Source organism: Solea solea, chromosome 13 (genome assembly GCF_958295425.1).
Source record: "Solea solea chromosome 13, fSolSol10.1, whole genome shotgun sequence".
Classification (NCBI taxonomy): Eukaryota; Metazoa; Chordata; class Actinopteri; order Pleuronectiformes; family Soleidae; genus Solea; species Solea solea.
In genome coordinates this window covers 7,473,747-7,488,098 of record NC_081146.1, presented here as the reverse complement: position 1 = coordinate 7,488,098, position 14,352 = coordinate 7,473,747, and the positions used below count along the sequence as shown (strand labels likewise).

Genomic DNA, 14,352 nt, shown 5'->3' with positions numbered 1-14,352 from the left:
GCCTGTTACACGTGCACACAGATGGACACACACCAGCTAAGCCTGAGGCCTTCAGCTTCTGTTTCACTCCCCCTCTCTTACCAGTGAGACAATGATGTAAAATGGAGCCTTCCACTGCCCCAGTCTTCTTTAAAACAACAGTAAAACAATAATTTGACAATTTTGGTTATGCATCAATTCAATATGCAGGTAAAGTTGTATTTTAGTTTATGACCTCAATGAGATTTATTGGTGGGAAGGAGCAATTTGATTTTTTTTTTTTTTTTTTTTTTACGAGGCCTGCCTGAGGATGTCTTTGACTACATCTAGACACACCTGGTGCCTGTAAAAAAAAAAAGACTCAATACTAAAACTCTAAGTCTGCATGTTGAAAAAGGGGTCATCTAAATGCCACATATTGAAGATGAATTAAAAGTTGGTTGACTATGGTGTGCAAACCTTTGTTGGTGCTTTGATGATCAATATTCATCTGAAGTTTAGCATAAAGACTGGAAACAGGAGGAACAAGTCTTAAGTCCCAGAACAAAACCTCAGAGTCATCACACGCATTGCAGACACAATATCACAAGACCCCACCCACGGCACCGATACTTCACAATCCTTCCCTCCGGACACAGGTACGGAACACTACGATGCAACAAGACAGGTTTTAAAAAGAGCCTGATCCCCTCTGCTACAGCAGTTTTAAACTGTAGTTAAACTACTATGTAAAACCATATACAGACCATATCAGTTTTTCACTAATGTTTAGTAATGTGTTGTGTGTTGTGTCCTGTAAAAATGACTATCCCTTTGGGACAATAAACTAACCAGCTAACTTTACATGCAGGGAAATGAATAAAAGATCAATTCTGCTCTTTTAATTTCTTACTAAGCATAGTTCCCAAAATGTGTACTATTCCCTTTAAAGTGCCCATTATTTTTCACCACATAGACATGCAGTACACTCCTTCATACAGCTTATACCTTGCTCCCATTCACCTTTGAGATCTTCAGTGTTCACGCTCGTCTTTTTGCCTGCTTATTCTCCAAGTGCTAATGGTTACCTTGAAGCCTTCTTCGTCTCCTCCTCTGATTTTTCCCGTATGTTATCTGATTTCACATACCCTGTCTCCCTGCAGCAAGCGCCCGTTGGGTTCCTCTCATAAATCTAACCTTCCTTGACCTTATGTTTATACTTCTCTTCTGGGTATATTTCTCCTGGGAAGGTGCAGCAGTGAGTCCACTTGCACCAGCAGCACTGGAAATAGCCTATCACTCTCTCAGTGTATGACAGTCATGTGTTATATAGTCTGGCCTTGGTTTCCTGACCACATGGTAAAACGTTCATCACCCAGCTGTGTTCTCTCCTTGCCAGACAGAGTCACACAGGCCATCTCATGGTGACACGCATTAAAAACAAGTATGTATGCTTTGTAGTAACCACGCTTTGCTTCATTTCTGTGTTGCAGTTGGTGCCGACAAACAGTGCGAGCTAACATGCCGACCTGCCAGCTATCGATTCTACGTTCGTCAGGCCGAGCGTGTCAGAGACGGGACTCCCTGCTTCAACGTCAGCGCAAATGACGTGTGTGTCGAAGGACGATGTCTGGTGAGTGGATTTAAATGTGCTCATGTGAGATTTGTGCCTCAGGTTTCTGAGCCCAAGTCCCTCGTGTCTAGTCTGGGTTGACAAAATCCAGAATGTGGCTGTGTTAGTCTCATGTCTGCTGGCTGATTTAAGCCTGGCATTCAGGTTTGGAGTGTCTTCCAATCTTTTTTATGACCCTCATCTGGGCCTCTTTTCTCTGTATCTGTCCCTCTTTGTCTCATTTGCACTCTCACTGTCTGAGCTCACACTCATTCCATGCTTGTGGTTTTGGTAGGAATCTGATGAGCAACACGTACCCATTTGCACAAACACACAACACTGAACACGAGTGGAATAGCCATTCTGTCATGCCCCTACCCCAGTGTCTCTATTGTTCCCCCACCCCACTTTTCCCCATTGTTTAATCCATCACTGACGTCTTTTCTCCTTCCTCTCCTGCCAGACTGAGGGATGCGATGGTGTGCTGGGCACCGGCTCTGTGATTGACAAGTGCGGAGTGTGTGGTGGGCGGGACACGTCCTGTCGAAAGGTGACAGGGAGCTTCCAAAATACCACAGTTCCCCTTGGTTACCACAAGATTCTGGACATCCCACCTGGAGCTACATTCATTAACATCACGGAGAAGAGAGCAAGTCCCAACTACCTGGGTATGTTGGACATTTCATTTGGACAGCCTAAACAAAGTGTTATCCCTAAAAATAAATAACCAATAACCCAAACCACAATTCAAATCTTAGGCCAAAACAGTGCCGGTCCTGAAGCGGTAACAAATACAAGTGTGCGCACACACACACACACACACACACACACACACACACAGAGTGAGAGAGAGAGACGGTGCTAAGGATTTCTTGAATAATACTGTTTGCAGCTCCAGTAAAATTGAGACGTTGGCAAGGAAATTTGAGATTTGGCCCATGAGCATATGTGTGCTGGCCTGAATTAAGACTGTAAATTTTGTGGCCTTGTAGACTCGGGGCGGATAAAGCTTGTATTGTTAGAGCCCAGTGGGAGCTAGTGAAGTGTGCAATGTGTGTGTTTGTCTTACCAGCATTGTGTGTATTAATGAGAACACTCCAAAGTCTGTGTTTGTCTGTCTAGGAGTGTGTTTGAGTCTACTGGAGGTTTCCCCTCAGAATTCACCTCTGTGTGGACTGAACAATTCAAAAGTAATGATAAAAAGATGAACTCAAATGATGACTTTCTTCCTCCAGCCATGAGGAGTGGAACAGGAGCTTCAGTCGTGAACGGGCGTTGGGCTGTGGACCCACCAGGAGAGTATCAGGCAGGGGGGACTACCTTCACCTACACCAGACCTAGAACAAACGTGGAGGGGGAGGAAGAGAAGGGAGAGTCCCTCAAAGCCCCGGGACCTACTACCACACAGCTACAGCTATATGTAAGTGCTGGAACATATAAAGCCATTTTTAACCCAGTAAGTTAGCTTACATACATAGTATGACATACACAATTCATGTCTTTTGTGCTCTCCCACTTTGTGTCAAGATGATCCTTCAGATAGGCAGCATTATTTTAGCATTACGGTGGAATAAGCACACATCAGTCTATCCACGGCTTAATAATAACAACTCTAACCTCTAATATCTTATTAAAGAAAATAAATCATGTGTAGCTACAGACACTTGCTGCCAGGTGTGTGTGTGTGTGGGGGGGGGGAATAGTAGACATTCATTGAGGCCACAGTTTGATCATTTCTGGGATCACCTGCATTTTTAAGACTTAGTGGGATATAGACTAAGAGGTAAAAAAGCAGAAAGGCTATAACCACGGCAGCAGCCTGTGAGGCCAGAATGCTCATTACAAGATGGATGGGATTAAAATAGAAAAACAAATCTGCTATTTGTAGATCTTAGCCACTGCTGCCACTGTGTTTGTGGCACCCAAGGGGCTTTGCGGTAAAGATCCTGACTAATACCTGCACGATTCCAGTAAAAAAGACTATAGTGCATAGCTTTTAGTCCCATATATATTCAAGAAAAGCTTAAAATAGCCACACAAGGTTTTGTTTGACACTGTTGCTGTTCTAATGGCTTTATCCTCTGTACTCAAGTCATTTGAGAACATGTCATCTCTGGTAAAATATAGCAGATCTAAATGTTGTTGCCACAAGACACTTTTTACTGTGTTAAAGGCTGTAAACTAGGTTTTATTGTAGAGGGAGAAACCTGATGGCAAGTGTGCACCCTGCTGAGTTATACCAGAGCATGACACTGACCCTCTGTCACTCGTTCTGACCCCCCGTGAAGAAAGTGCATTTCTCTTTGGGGATCACTAAAGTTGTCGGAGGCTGTTTTTTGTTACTTGTCTACTTTTTTTCATTGAGTTGTGTTTGTTCTCTCACCTGGTTTTGCTCTGCAGATCATTTTCCACAAAGAGAACCCGGGAATCGACTACGAGTTTTACATCCCTTTGGAGAAGAAGGAGGGAGGGAGGGAGAGAGTGATGGAGCTAGAGAGAGAGACAGTCAGAGAGCGGCCCAGGGAGAGAGAGCCAGCGAGAGCGCGAGAGCCAGCGAGGGCGCGAGAGCCAGCGAGGGCGCGAGAGCCAGCGAGGGCACCCCTTCGTAGTACGTCCATCACACCTTCCCCTCTCGTGTTTGGCACAGTTTGTGTTGGCTGTGTTTTCTGCATGTTCCACACAGTAGCATGGACAAAACTACAGCTGAATGTTGTGTGTGGCAAAACAGAACCCAAGATCTCCACATTCATTCTTTCCAAATTACTCAAGGAAACATAATCTCATGTCCTTGGAGAGCGATCGAAGTGTTTACTTATTAGGCTGGGTGTGGTTGCGGGCCCAGTGTTGGAGATTTGTTGTAGAAGTGTGTTTGCTTGTTTGTGTATGACCTAGATGGGAGACTATGTAGTCCACATGTTCGTTGTCATGAGACCCTGACCTCATCATGACATCATGAGCCTCTGACTCACTGCCTTCCTCTTATTCTCAATAATTCAACATTTATGTTTTTGCCTCTTTCCTCACACTTTATCACTCTACTTCCCTCCTCCCTTCCCAATCTACGCCTCTTCCTCTCTTACCTTTTCTTCCCTTTCTAATGTGTCTTCGTGTCCTCCTTCTTCTCCCAGGTCCTCTCACTGTGTCAGTAGAAGACTCTCTTCCTGCTCCTCTCCCTGTTTCAGTCCCTTCTTTGTCCTCCTCCTCCTCTTCCTCCTCCTCTGTATTTTCTTCCCTACCCTCACACCGGTGGACACCTGACAGGGTGCGTGCTCAAGGATCTGCACCCAATAGAAATGCCCGGATCCCCCCTCGCACTGACCTGCCACTGGACACTCTGCCACCATTTGTTTGGCAAAAAGGCGACCTCACAGAATGTTCTGCTACTTGTGGCAAAGGTCAGTTTCTAATAGTGATAATATGTGTTTAGTTACAAATCATTGCCTCTTACACACAGTTACTTCCTTATTTTCATACATTGAATGACATGATGTCTCCCTCCTGTGGTTGATGGCTGCAAGTACAAGGCAGTAGAAGTAGAATCCTTGCCAATCTGTCCACATGTGTCTCTGCAGGTTCTCAGTATAGAGAGATTCTGTGTATAAACCGTCATACGAACGAGGAAGTCCCTGACAGGAAATGTGACTCTGCGGCCAAACCCGTTCCCGAGGAGGAGCCTTGTAACACCATGCCCTGTCCACCATTGTGAGTTTATCTACAGTGACACTGGAAATATACATTCTTTAAAGATATTGCTTTTTTTTTTTTTAAATATTTGCAAACTTTCCACTTTCCTGGAGCAACTTTCCTTTTTGCTTTTCTATCATTAACAAGATGATCTTCTTGGCAAAAAGGTTCTTATGCAGTGCAAGTTTATACAAGTAAAAGATTAAAGCTTTAATTTGTGCCTTATTAAAGCTAACAATGACTGATGATGTGATGGGTTTCAGGACCCTCATATGTAATGTATAATATACAGTGTAGTTGATATTTGGATAATGGACATTATTGTTAGTGCATGCATACAAGTAGACACCTGCATGTCCTTGAAATCACCAGCATATAGTATCTATCTGTGATTTGAAAATAAAAATGAATGAATGAATACAATATAAACAAATCTATAATCGGCAAAAGTTCCATTTTATTAAGACAATGAAGACATTTGACCTCGTATGCATTACATTAGCGTTTACCTTTAAATCGTCCTTCTGTGTGACAGCTGGGAGGCCAGTGCATGGTCAGAGTGCAGTGTGTCCTGTGGCCGTGGGTTACAGCAGAGGCAGCTCCAGTGCAGGCAGACCTTTGGGAACCGCTCCACCATGGTTCACCCACAGCGCTGTGCCAGCCTCACCCCACCAGACTCCACACAGGCCTGCCAGCTCCGCCTCTGCTCCCAGTGGGAGGTCAGCTCAGACTGGAGCATGGTATGTCCACAGCACTAGTTCATGCCTGGACACTGCATCTGCTCATGTGTCGTTAGTATATAAATCCAGTCAAACTATTTTGTGTCTATATAGCATCAAATCACAACTCAATTTTAACTTTTCCTTTTGATCAACTCTACATATCGCAAAATGTTCTGTCCGTCCTTTTCAAGTCTTTTTTCTTCTTTCTCACAGTGCTCAGTGGACTGTGGAGTGGGGCGGAGAATGAGGAGTGTGCGCTGTGTCACCGATCAAGGCAGCGTGGTTAACGACATGGAGTGCAACTCCAGGCTCCGCCCCCAGGGAAGTGAGGAGTGCAACATGGGCCCCTGTGTCACCAACTGGTACTTCACCGGCTGGTCAAACACTGTGAGTATCACACAGACAGACACAGAGGAAGAAGTTGTCACATGGTAATCCTCAACATCCACTTTGTCTTCACCAGTGTTCGGCACAGTGTGGCCCTGGGGTGCAGAGGAGAGAGGTGCTGTGTCTGACCCGAGGAGGAGTCAGAGAAGGCACAGGAGAAGTGGACTGTGTGGGAGATAAACCAGCAGACATGAAGGCCTGTAATGGAGGCCCATGTGTGCCAACAGCCATGTGGTATAGCAGCCCGTGGACACAGGTAGGAAACATAGAATACAGGGACATATTCACTTTTTCTTTTTAATTTAAAAAAAAAAAAAAAAAATAGTTTCTTGTTAAATGACAGTTTTCATTTGTAAACTCATATTATGTTATTCATTTTATTAATGTATTTGAATGTAAAGCTGCAGTGTGCACGTTTTGGAGATGTTGTTGTTGATGTCATGAATGAAATGAATGCTCTGTCAAGCCTTAGTATCAGACCTGACTGAGGGAACATTTGTTTGTGAACAGAGGCAGGACAGGGGCGTCAAACTGCACACTATCCGGGTTGTTTAGGCAGCAGAATTCACGTCTGAAACTTTACTTGGGGGCTGCTTTGTATCTTCAGTCGTCCTCCATCCTACTTGTAGTTTTGACTCCGTCTGTCTCGACATAAAACAAATCACTTCCTGTGTGCAGTGCAGGACTCTAAACACTGCTGTACTGAGAAACAGAGAGAGAGACGTGTGGAGCTGATCGGTTTTATCAGTGTTGTGTGAACTCTGTCACAATAAACGCACAAAAGTTATTCCAGTGTGGTCCTCAGTGTGGTAACAGACATTTGTTTATATTTAAAAGTTACCCAAGACCATTTTAATTATTTTTTTTTACTTTTTTTTGTTTATGCAGTTATACATTTTACTTTTGTGTCTATAGGTTTAGGTTGAAGCAATTGTTTCACTTTGCATTTGATATGAATGTTTGTTCTTTCCGCAGTGTAACGTCCAATGTGGGAGTGGAACCCAGCGACGAGACATCATTTGTGTCCAAAAGTCGGAGAGCGACTTTACTGTCGTAGCAGCCACTGAGTGCGCTCACCTGGACAAGCCAGCTGCCGTCCAGGAGTGTGACATGGGAGAGTGTCAGCCTCAGTGGTTCACGACGGAGTGGAGCGCGGTGAGATGAATTAGATCAAATTAAGTGAATAACAGTTGAATGATAAAGTCCAGTGTGGCAGAATTACTGAGACTACAGACTGTAACGATGTTGGTCTTGTTTGTTTTTATGCTACGCTTCCGGCTGATTTCTCCTTATGGTCTGCTGCAGCAACATAGTGACCCAAGATGGTGGCCTCCATAAAGCAAGGCCCTTGCCTATCGTACATGTAAAACGTTTATTCTAAGGCTACGATATTTATTTTAAAGCCATTATACACTTATACAGACATACTTATGGGTAGTGTATTCAATTTCTGCCATCTTAAATGTTACTAGAAACTAGTGGACAACTTCATAGGAGTGTTGGTGTTTTATATGCTAATGATGTTGTGTTTATTGTATAATTCTAATAATATAACAAACTCTCTGTCTCTGCTTTTGTTCTCAGTGCTCACGTTCTTGTGGGAAGGGCTTACAGATGAGGGAAGTACGGTGTCTCACACCAGACAAAACACACAGCCACGAATGTGATCCCAACACCAAACCTGAGCAGGAACAAATGTGCAACACAATTCCCTGCAGTCCACAAGTCTCAGGTGGGTGTGTGCCCAAGTGTAGCAGTGTATTTACTGCATGTATGTATTGGCTTTGTGCCTAACAACATTTCTCTCCTCTTCCTCAATCACAGACGAAAACTGCCGGGACAAACGTCATAACTGTGTGATGGTGGTGCAGGCCAGGCTGTGTGTCTACTCCTACTACAAGTCTGTGTGCTGTGCCTCGTGCACCCAGAGTTCTCAGCGTGCCAAAAGGCAATGAGACAGCCCAGGAGTGCAGAAAATCAAGGGTTAGGTAAAAAAAGGGCTGATGAGTCTGCAGAAATGGACAGCCCAGAGTAGATGTGTGATGGCGTGAGATAACATTCAGCTATTTTCTCCTGAATCTTCAGGTAAAACACTGTGAAAGTAGCCCGTTCCCTGTGCCTTTACCCCGTATACAGTTTTACATTGTTGTATATTCCACTGAGCTTGTTTCTGTTCACTTTGTGCATTCGCTTAAACAGGTTCACTGTGTGTGTCAGTCACACAGGACTGAGTGAAGGCTCTTTTCAATGGCTGAGAGATAATAATGGAAGGTCCTTCTTGAGGACACAGCTGCTTTTGTTTAGCATTTTGTTAAGATTCATACTTACCTGCAGGATCCTAAGGCAGATTTATTCAGATGCACATACCACTAATTATGAGCTGAACAATGTGTGTTCGATACTATAGTGTGTTTAATGTAGTTCTACGTGTGTTGAAGATCTACTGGAATACATCTACTATGATTCTGTATACTGCAGAAAACCCCCACAGTGGTGATTCCCCAACTGAGCTAGAAGGATTTTACACACATACACATATATATATATATATATATATATATATATATATATATGCATATACATATGTGTATATATATATATATATATATATATATATATATATATACATATTATATTTTTGTTTTTCTGTCTGTTTGCCAAAAATATTTCCTTGAGTGTCCTCTTATTGTTCATGTCAGTATTTGAACAGAAGAACCAAAGTAGTGGGGAGATGGTGGCAGTAAGTGACCAAATATAAGTATCAGAGCAACACAAGAAGGATATTAGACAGGAATGTTCAACAAGCAGCTCACGCTCTGTACACTCCTTCAAAACTGTTTGTGTCAATGTACATGTTGGTCTTTTTTTAAAGAGATTTGTTGGGAGTGGCGTTTAATGGCACCGTTTATGGTGTGAAGACTCATGGTTGCAGTTATAACTAAGCTAAAGATGGTGCTGCTCAAAACAAAATGAAAAAAAAACCATTCTATTAATAAGTAATAAACTGGTGTTGGTTGATGGTTGGTTGCTGTATACTCATCATCTTGTCAACAATTCATGTGAAAAGACCAAAGCCACTAATGATCTGTGTGTTAAGAATTTATGACTTTCTGACAGTGTCTCTGCACTCTTCATGACCCAAGTCCACTTTTCCTACTGAGGTTTGAAATGACAAATGTTATTTTTTTTAAAAGAGTATTTTTTTAATCCACTGGGTAATTTAGTCTTACCCAGTGTTACACAGACTGTAGGAGATGTAGCGCTTGCTTTTTCCACTGTGAAATAACAAAGATTACTGAGTATTTATGTAAACAAAGACAGTTTATGTGAGGTTTCTAAATAAACTGTAGTGTTTATTACAATGAAGGAGCATATCACCCAGAACACTGGGCTCATTCATGTTTTTTTATATATATTTTTCAGACCAGTGGAGCTTCATTACACAGAGTATAATAAGTCATAAGAGGCTTTGGCTAGTCAGGCAGTAGTTGTTAGTATCAATTCATCCTCAGCTTTGGTCTTTTCATGGGATTTGCTGACCATTTGAAAGCAATGTATAATAATTAACTCCTGACTAACCTTTTTATTATTATTATTTTAGTAATCTCACCGTACCATGACTATTGGGCTGAGGTCTTTAAGAAAAAAATCTTAATGTTCTCCCTGTTTCCTCAGCTCATTTCAGTAGTACATCCTTGCCATCATCGCCCGCCTTCTTGGCAGGAGAGGATGAATCAGTCGTGTGAGAATAGGAGACACCAGATTTAAGACTGAGGAAGCTGCTTTTAATAGGTTAATGTATGATACGGTCCTAATGCAGCCATTCTGCTTCCACCTAGAAGTAAATATATTTCATATCAAAGTGACAGCCTCTGTAAATGTGTGTAAGTAATCTTTATGCTTTTGGGTGTTTTTACTTGGCTCTCTCTTTTTCCCGTTTTCCTTCACCTCCCACCAAGAAAAAAATACACTCTGCCCACTCAGAGGTGAGGAGGAGTCTGTATATTTGTCAGATATGTTTTAATGTCTATAATTTCTCTTGGACATATTATAGTTGGTGCTTATGTCTTATAACTAAGTCTCTTCATCAGAAGTTGTAGGCTGCATTTATTCACATCTAACTCTCATATAATGATTGTACAAATGAAATGTGTGCGTGTATGTGTGTGCATATGTGTGCGTGTGTGTGTGAGCGCTCATGAATGTTTTGCGACTGAGGCTTTGAATGTGTCATTCGTGTCTCTAAACCCTTGTAGTAAAAAATAACATTTTATATAAAAACTAAAATTGAAATGATGATAGTAATTTATCTATTATCTAAAGAACATGTAATTTATTTTCTGTTTTTAAGGGGCCTGTAGCAATTTATTTTTGTCTCCACCAGAGTTTAATGAGATTGTTGTTATTGATACATGGTCAGTTTTTTTATTTTTATTATCATGCAAAAACAAAAGCAGTTTGGAAGAAATTATTGAATGAAAAACCTAAATTTCAAATAAAGTTGAAACAACAGAGACATGAAGTGGCGTTTTATGTCCTCTTTTTGTCCAATGACTGAGATGGACGTGTTGCTGATGTATCATTTTCTTCCATATGATGGTGCCATTGAGTCTTCTACCTGACCAGACTGAGCTGTCAACAAAAATGAGTCTCCTACTGAGTAAGTGTTTGTTTTATAAGCCAAATTCACATTGAGACTGGACTTATTTAGTCTCTTTTATGTTATTCAATCTCTGAATATTTTACATTTGCTTTACAATAACAGTGTCATTAAAGAGCGATTCCAAAATGACACTGTGACATAAGGCATGTTGGTCGATAAATGAGAACACACACAGAAATAGTCCAGGACCTGAAATAAACAAAGCTTTAGTGCATTATGTGTGGAGCATTTTGAATGTGCAGTGGGATGGTTAGGTATCTGATAATAAATAGTGTGTTTTATAGCTTTGTTAAAGCTGCAGTGTAAAAATAAACAAATGTAAACAAATTCAAACCATTGTCAAATGAGTCCATAAAGTGTAGGGAAATTCTGATGTAACTGTACACCACAACTGTACGCCACTTTGACTGAAAACACCACAAAAAGTAAATAGTCCTGACTCATGCAGACGCTCGCTCACTCTTTGTATATGTGTCACGAAAGCTATGTTTCCATCATTGTGGGTTTGGAAAAGTAAAAGCCCTTGGTCAGGCTTGTGTTTCAACTGAGATGGTGCGGCGACAACGAACAACGACATCGAACGTGACACAACAGACAACAATGGAGGACATCCATTCTCTAAATCTGATCTGGTCTGGCGCCACCTGTACCGTACCGTACCATAGCATAGGGTACCAAAACTAGAACAATTGGGCCCGGTTATTTTGGTACTATTCATATTGGAAATGCAAAAAAATACGTAATACACAGTACTGCAGCAGAAGAAGACATGTCTTCTTCACAGCAGCAGTCTATCACTCACTGCAAAGGCTCACTTCATTACTGTTTTTACATCCATCAGGTTTTTTTTCTTTACCTTTAGATCGTAATCGTTGTGAAACTATATAAAAAATATACCTTTAGTGCATTTGATTCACTGATCTGCTTATTCTGTGTGGTGGGCAAGGATGGAGTGATGCTAATGTAGTGTTTTGGCAACAGAGGTTACACACTGGAGCTTTAAATTGTAATGTTGCTAAAAGTACAGTAGGCCTAGTCTTCCAACTTGTATTTGGACATAAATGTCTTTAATGTCTTTATAAAAAATGTTTTATTATTTGAATGTCTATTTTTTTCAAGACAAATGTACTGTCTTGTTACGATTTTAGTTGAAACGTAGTCCCATTTCAACTAAATCAACATAAATTCACATCCAGGCATATTAATGTTAATATAAATAAGATGTATCTAATTATGCAATTTCCATTTAACTATATTAGTACTTAAATCAGCCTGTAAAATCGCCACCAGGTAGTTGCAGAATTAAAATCATATTCATAATTTTCATGAAACAACAGGACGTGACACTAACATATTCAAGTGGTTCTAAAATGAGTTCATTGCACTTGCTGGCTGTTTGTGGTCAGGTTTTTTTCATCCATTTGCAAAGAAAGATCGGTGATAATTAGTTACAATATGAAAATAATAATAATAAAAAGTCTCCGTGGGGTGTGTATAATTTGTAATTAGTTGCTGTACATGTGCACAAAAACAAAAGTGACAGAATTAGCAGCTCCGAGAGAAACTGAGGAACATATAGAGAATATGTTTGCGCTTCCATTTGCGTGCGCCGTTTCTTTTTCATCATGCTGGTGGTGGCGTGATTGCTGCCTCAACATCGTGCACATCCACGGGCTCAGTGGGCGTTGCGTGTCCCTGCTGGGTTTGTAAGAAGCCCCGGGAGTAATGATATTCATGCAAGTGTGTGTGGGTTGTTCTTGTATGTGTTACCTCTTTAGGACCTTTACCGGCATAAACCCTGACCTTGTCAGGACCAGTAGTCCTCATAGAGGAACCAAAACCTGGTCCTAATGAGGCAGAAGCTCCTTTCTGAGTTTGTTTAGGTTTAACATTTATGGTTAGGGTTAAGCTTGGTTGTGGTTAAAGTATAGGAATCCTCCTTGTTTAGGTTGAACAAATGAACTGATGTCCATGCAGTGTCCTCAGAACAACAGCTGCACAAACCTGTGTGTGTGCATACATGTCATAGTATATTTATTTATTTATTTTATGTACTTCATTAATACCCTAGGGATATTTCTTTCTCTGCATTTAACCCACCCTCGACTATAGGCTTTGAGGACAGAATTTCATTCGAAACTATCTTTGTGTGGACATTTTGGCTGGTAAAGGGCTTTTTGTGTGTTGGTTTAAGGTTTTGGTTAAAGATTTAGTTAGGCATTTAGTTGTGATGGTTCAAATTTGGGTAAGGGACTGATGAATACATTGTGTCCTCACTAAGCATTGTGTAAGTAAATGTGTTAGTTTATTAGGACAGTGGAAATTGTGGTTCAAGCCCATTGTTATGAGAACATTTGAGCAGGTGCAAGCCTTTTCTGATGGTTGAGATTTTGTGGTTAGAATTTGATGATTGATTGATTGTATTGATATTTGGGTAAGAGTTGGGATTATATGTCTTTATATGAGATGGTTAGTTATGTCTATGGATGTCCACAAAACTGATAAAGTGTGTGTGTGTGTGTGTGTGTGTGTGTGTGTGTGTGTGTGTGTGTGTGTGTGTGCGTGCGCGTGCGCGTGTGTGTGCTCACAGAGGGCACGAGGCGAAGCAGGCAGATGGTGACCTTTGGGAGTAAATTACCATGAACCCTGTGACTCTCTCTTGTCACTCAGTCATGCTCACAATACGCACGTCACGCACACACACACACACACACACACACACACACACACACGCATCTTCAAAAATGAATTGTTAAATATTATGGGATAACGCTGTGGAGCAGTTAACACTGAGCGCTGTCTGACTGTCTCCACACAGACCAACGCTGGCCTCGGTTTTGTTTGAAGTACAGACTGTAAAGTAGGCCAACTCCAACCCGAAGCGATCTCCTCTCTCCTCTGTCACACATTTCACTCTGCGTGGGTGTGAGTGTGTGTTTTCAGGACCAGGCGTGAACAGCTGTAGTGGTCGTGATTGGGTACACGGTGTCAGCAGCGCGCTTACAGCTTCACGTCAAGAGGCATCTTTTCAGCACCAAGGCCAGGGCTCGCGGCTAGAACAATAGGCGGCTCCGCTCGCCGTGTCGCCAAGGCAACGTCCGAAAAGTGTGGGCCGCAAAACCCGTTTTAATGTGTTCAAATTAATGATGCATTGCACGTATAAATACGACACGCAAAGGATTTACCAGCAATTTATTTAGGTGTAAATGTAGTCAAGTATGTGGGCGATATATTTCAGTTTTTCGTGCGAGTCCGTCAAGTAAAATTACCAACAGTCCCCGGGAGTTACGTCACAGCCTAGCAACTGCTTTGATGCGAGGAGGGGG

At 41.7% G+C, this 14,352-nt stretch overlaps 1 protein-coding gene across 1 annotated transcript in view; it reads left to right on the top strand.

Moving 5' to 3' along the window:
• Positions 1-10,885, top strand: part of adamtsl4 (ADAMTS-like 4) — a 40,072-nt gene extending 29,187 nt beyond the window's left edge. The window contains exons 6-17 of the mRNA XM_058648164.1: positions 1,452-1,591; positions 2,034-2,238; positions 2,806-2,990; positions 3,971-4,178; positions 4,699-4,965; positions 5,143-5,272; positions 5,790-5,994; positions 6,190-6,363; positions 6,440-6,619; positions 7,339-7,518; positions 7,948-8,095; positions 8,188-10,885. Coding sequence (XP_058504147.1) covers positions 1,452-1,591; positions 2,034-2,238; positions 2,806-2,990; positions 3,971-4,178; positions 4,699-4,965; positions 5,143-5,272; positions 5,790-5,994; positions 6,190-6,363; positions 6,440-6,619; positions 7,339-7,518; positions 7,948-8,095; positions 8,188-8,318 — 2,153 coding nt within the window. The 3' untranslated portion in view covers positions 8,319-10,885. The remainder of the gene's footprint in view (positions 1-1,451; positions 1,592-2,033; positions 2,239-2,805; positions 2,991-3,970; positions 4,179-4,698; positions 4,966-5,142; positions 5,273-5,789; positions 5,995-6,189; positions 6,364-6,439; positions 6,620-7,338; positions 7,519-7,947; positions 8,096-8,187) is intronic.
• The last annotated feature ends 3,467 nt before the right edge of the window (positions 10,886-14,352 follow it).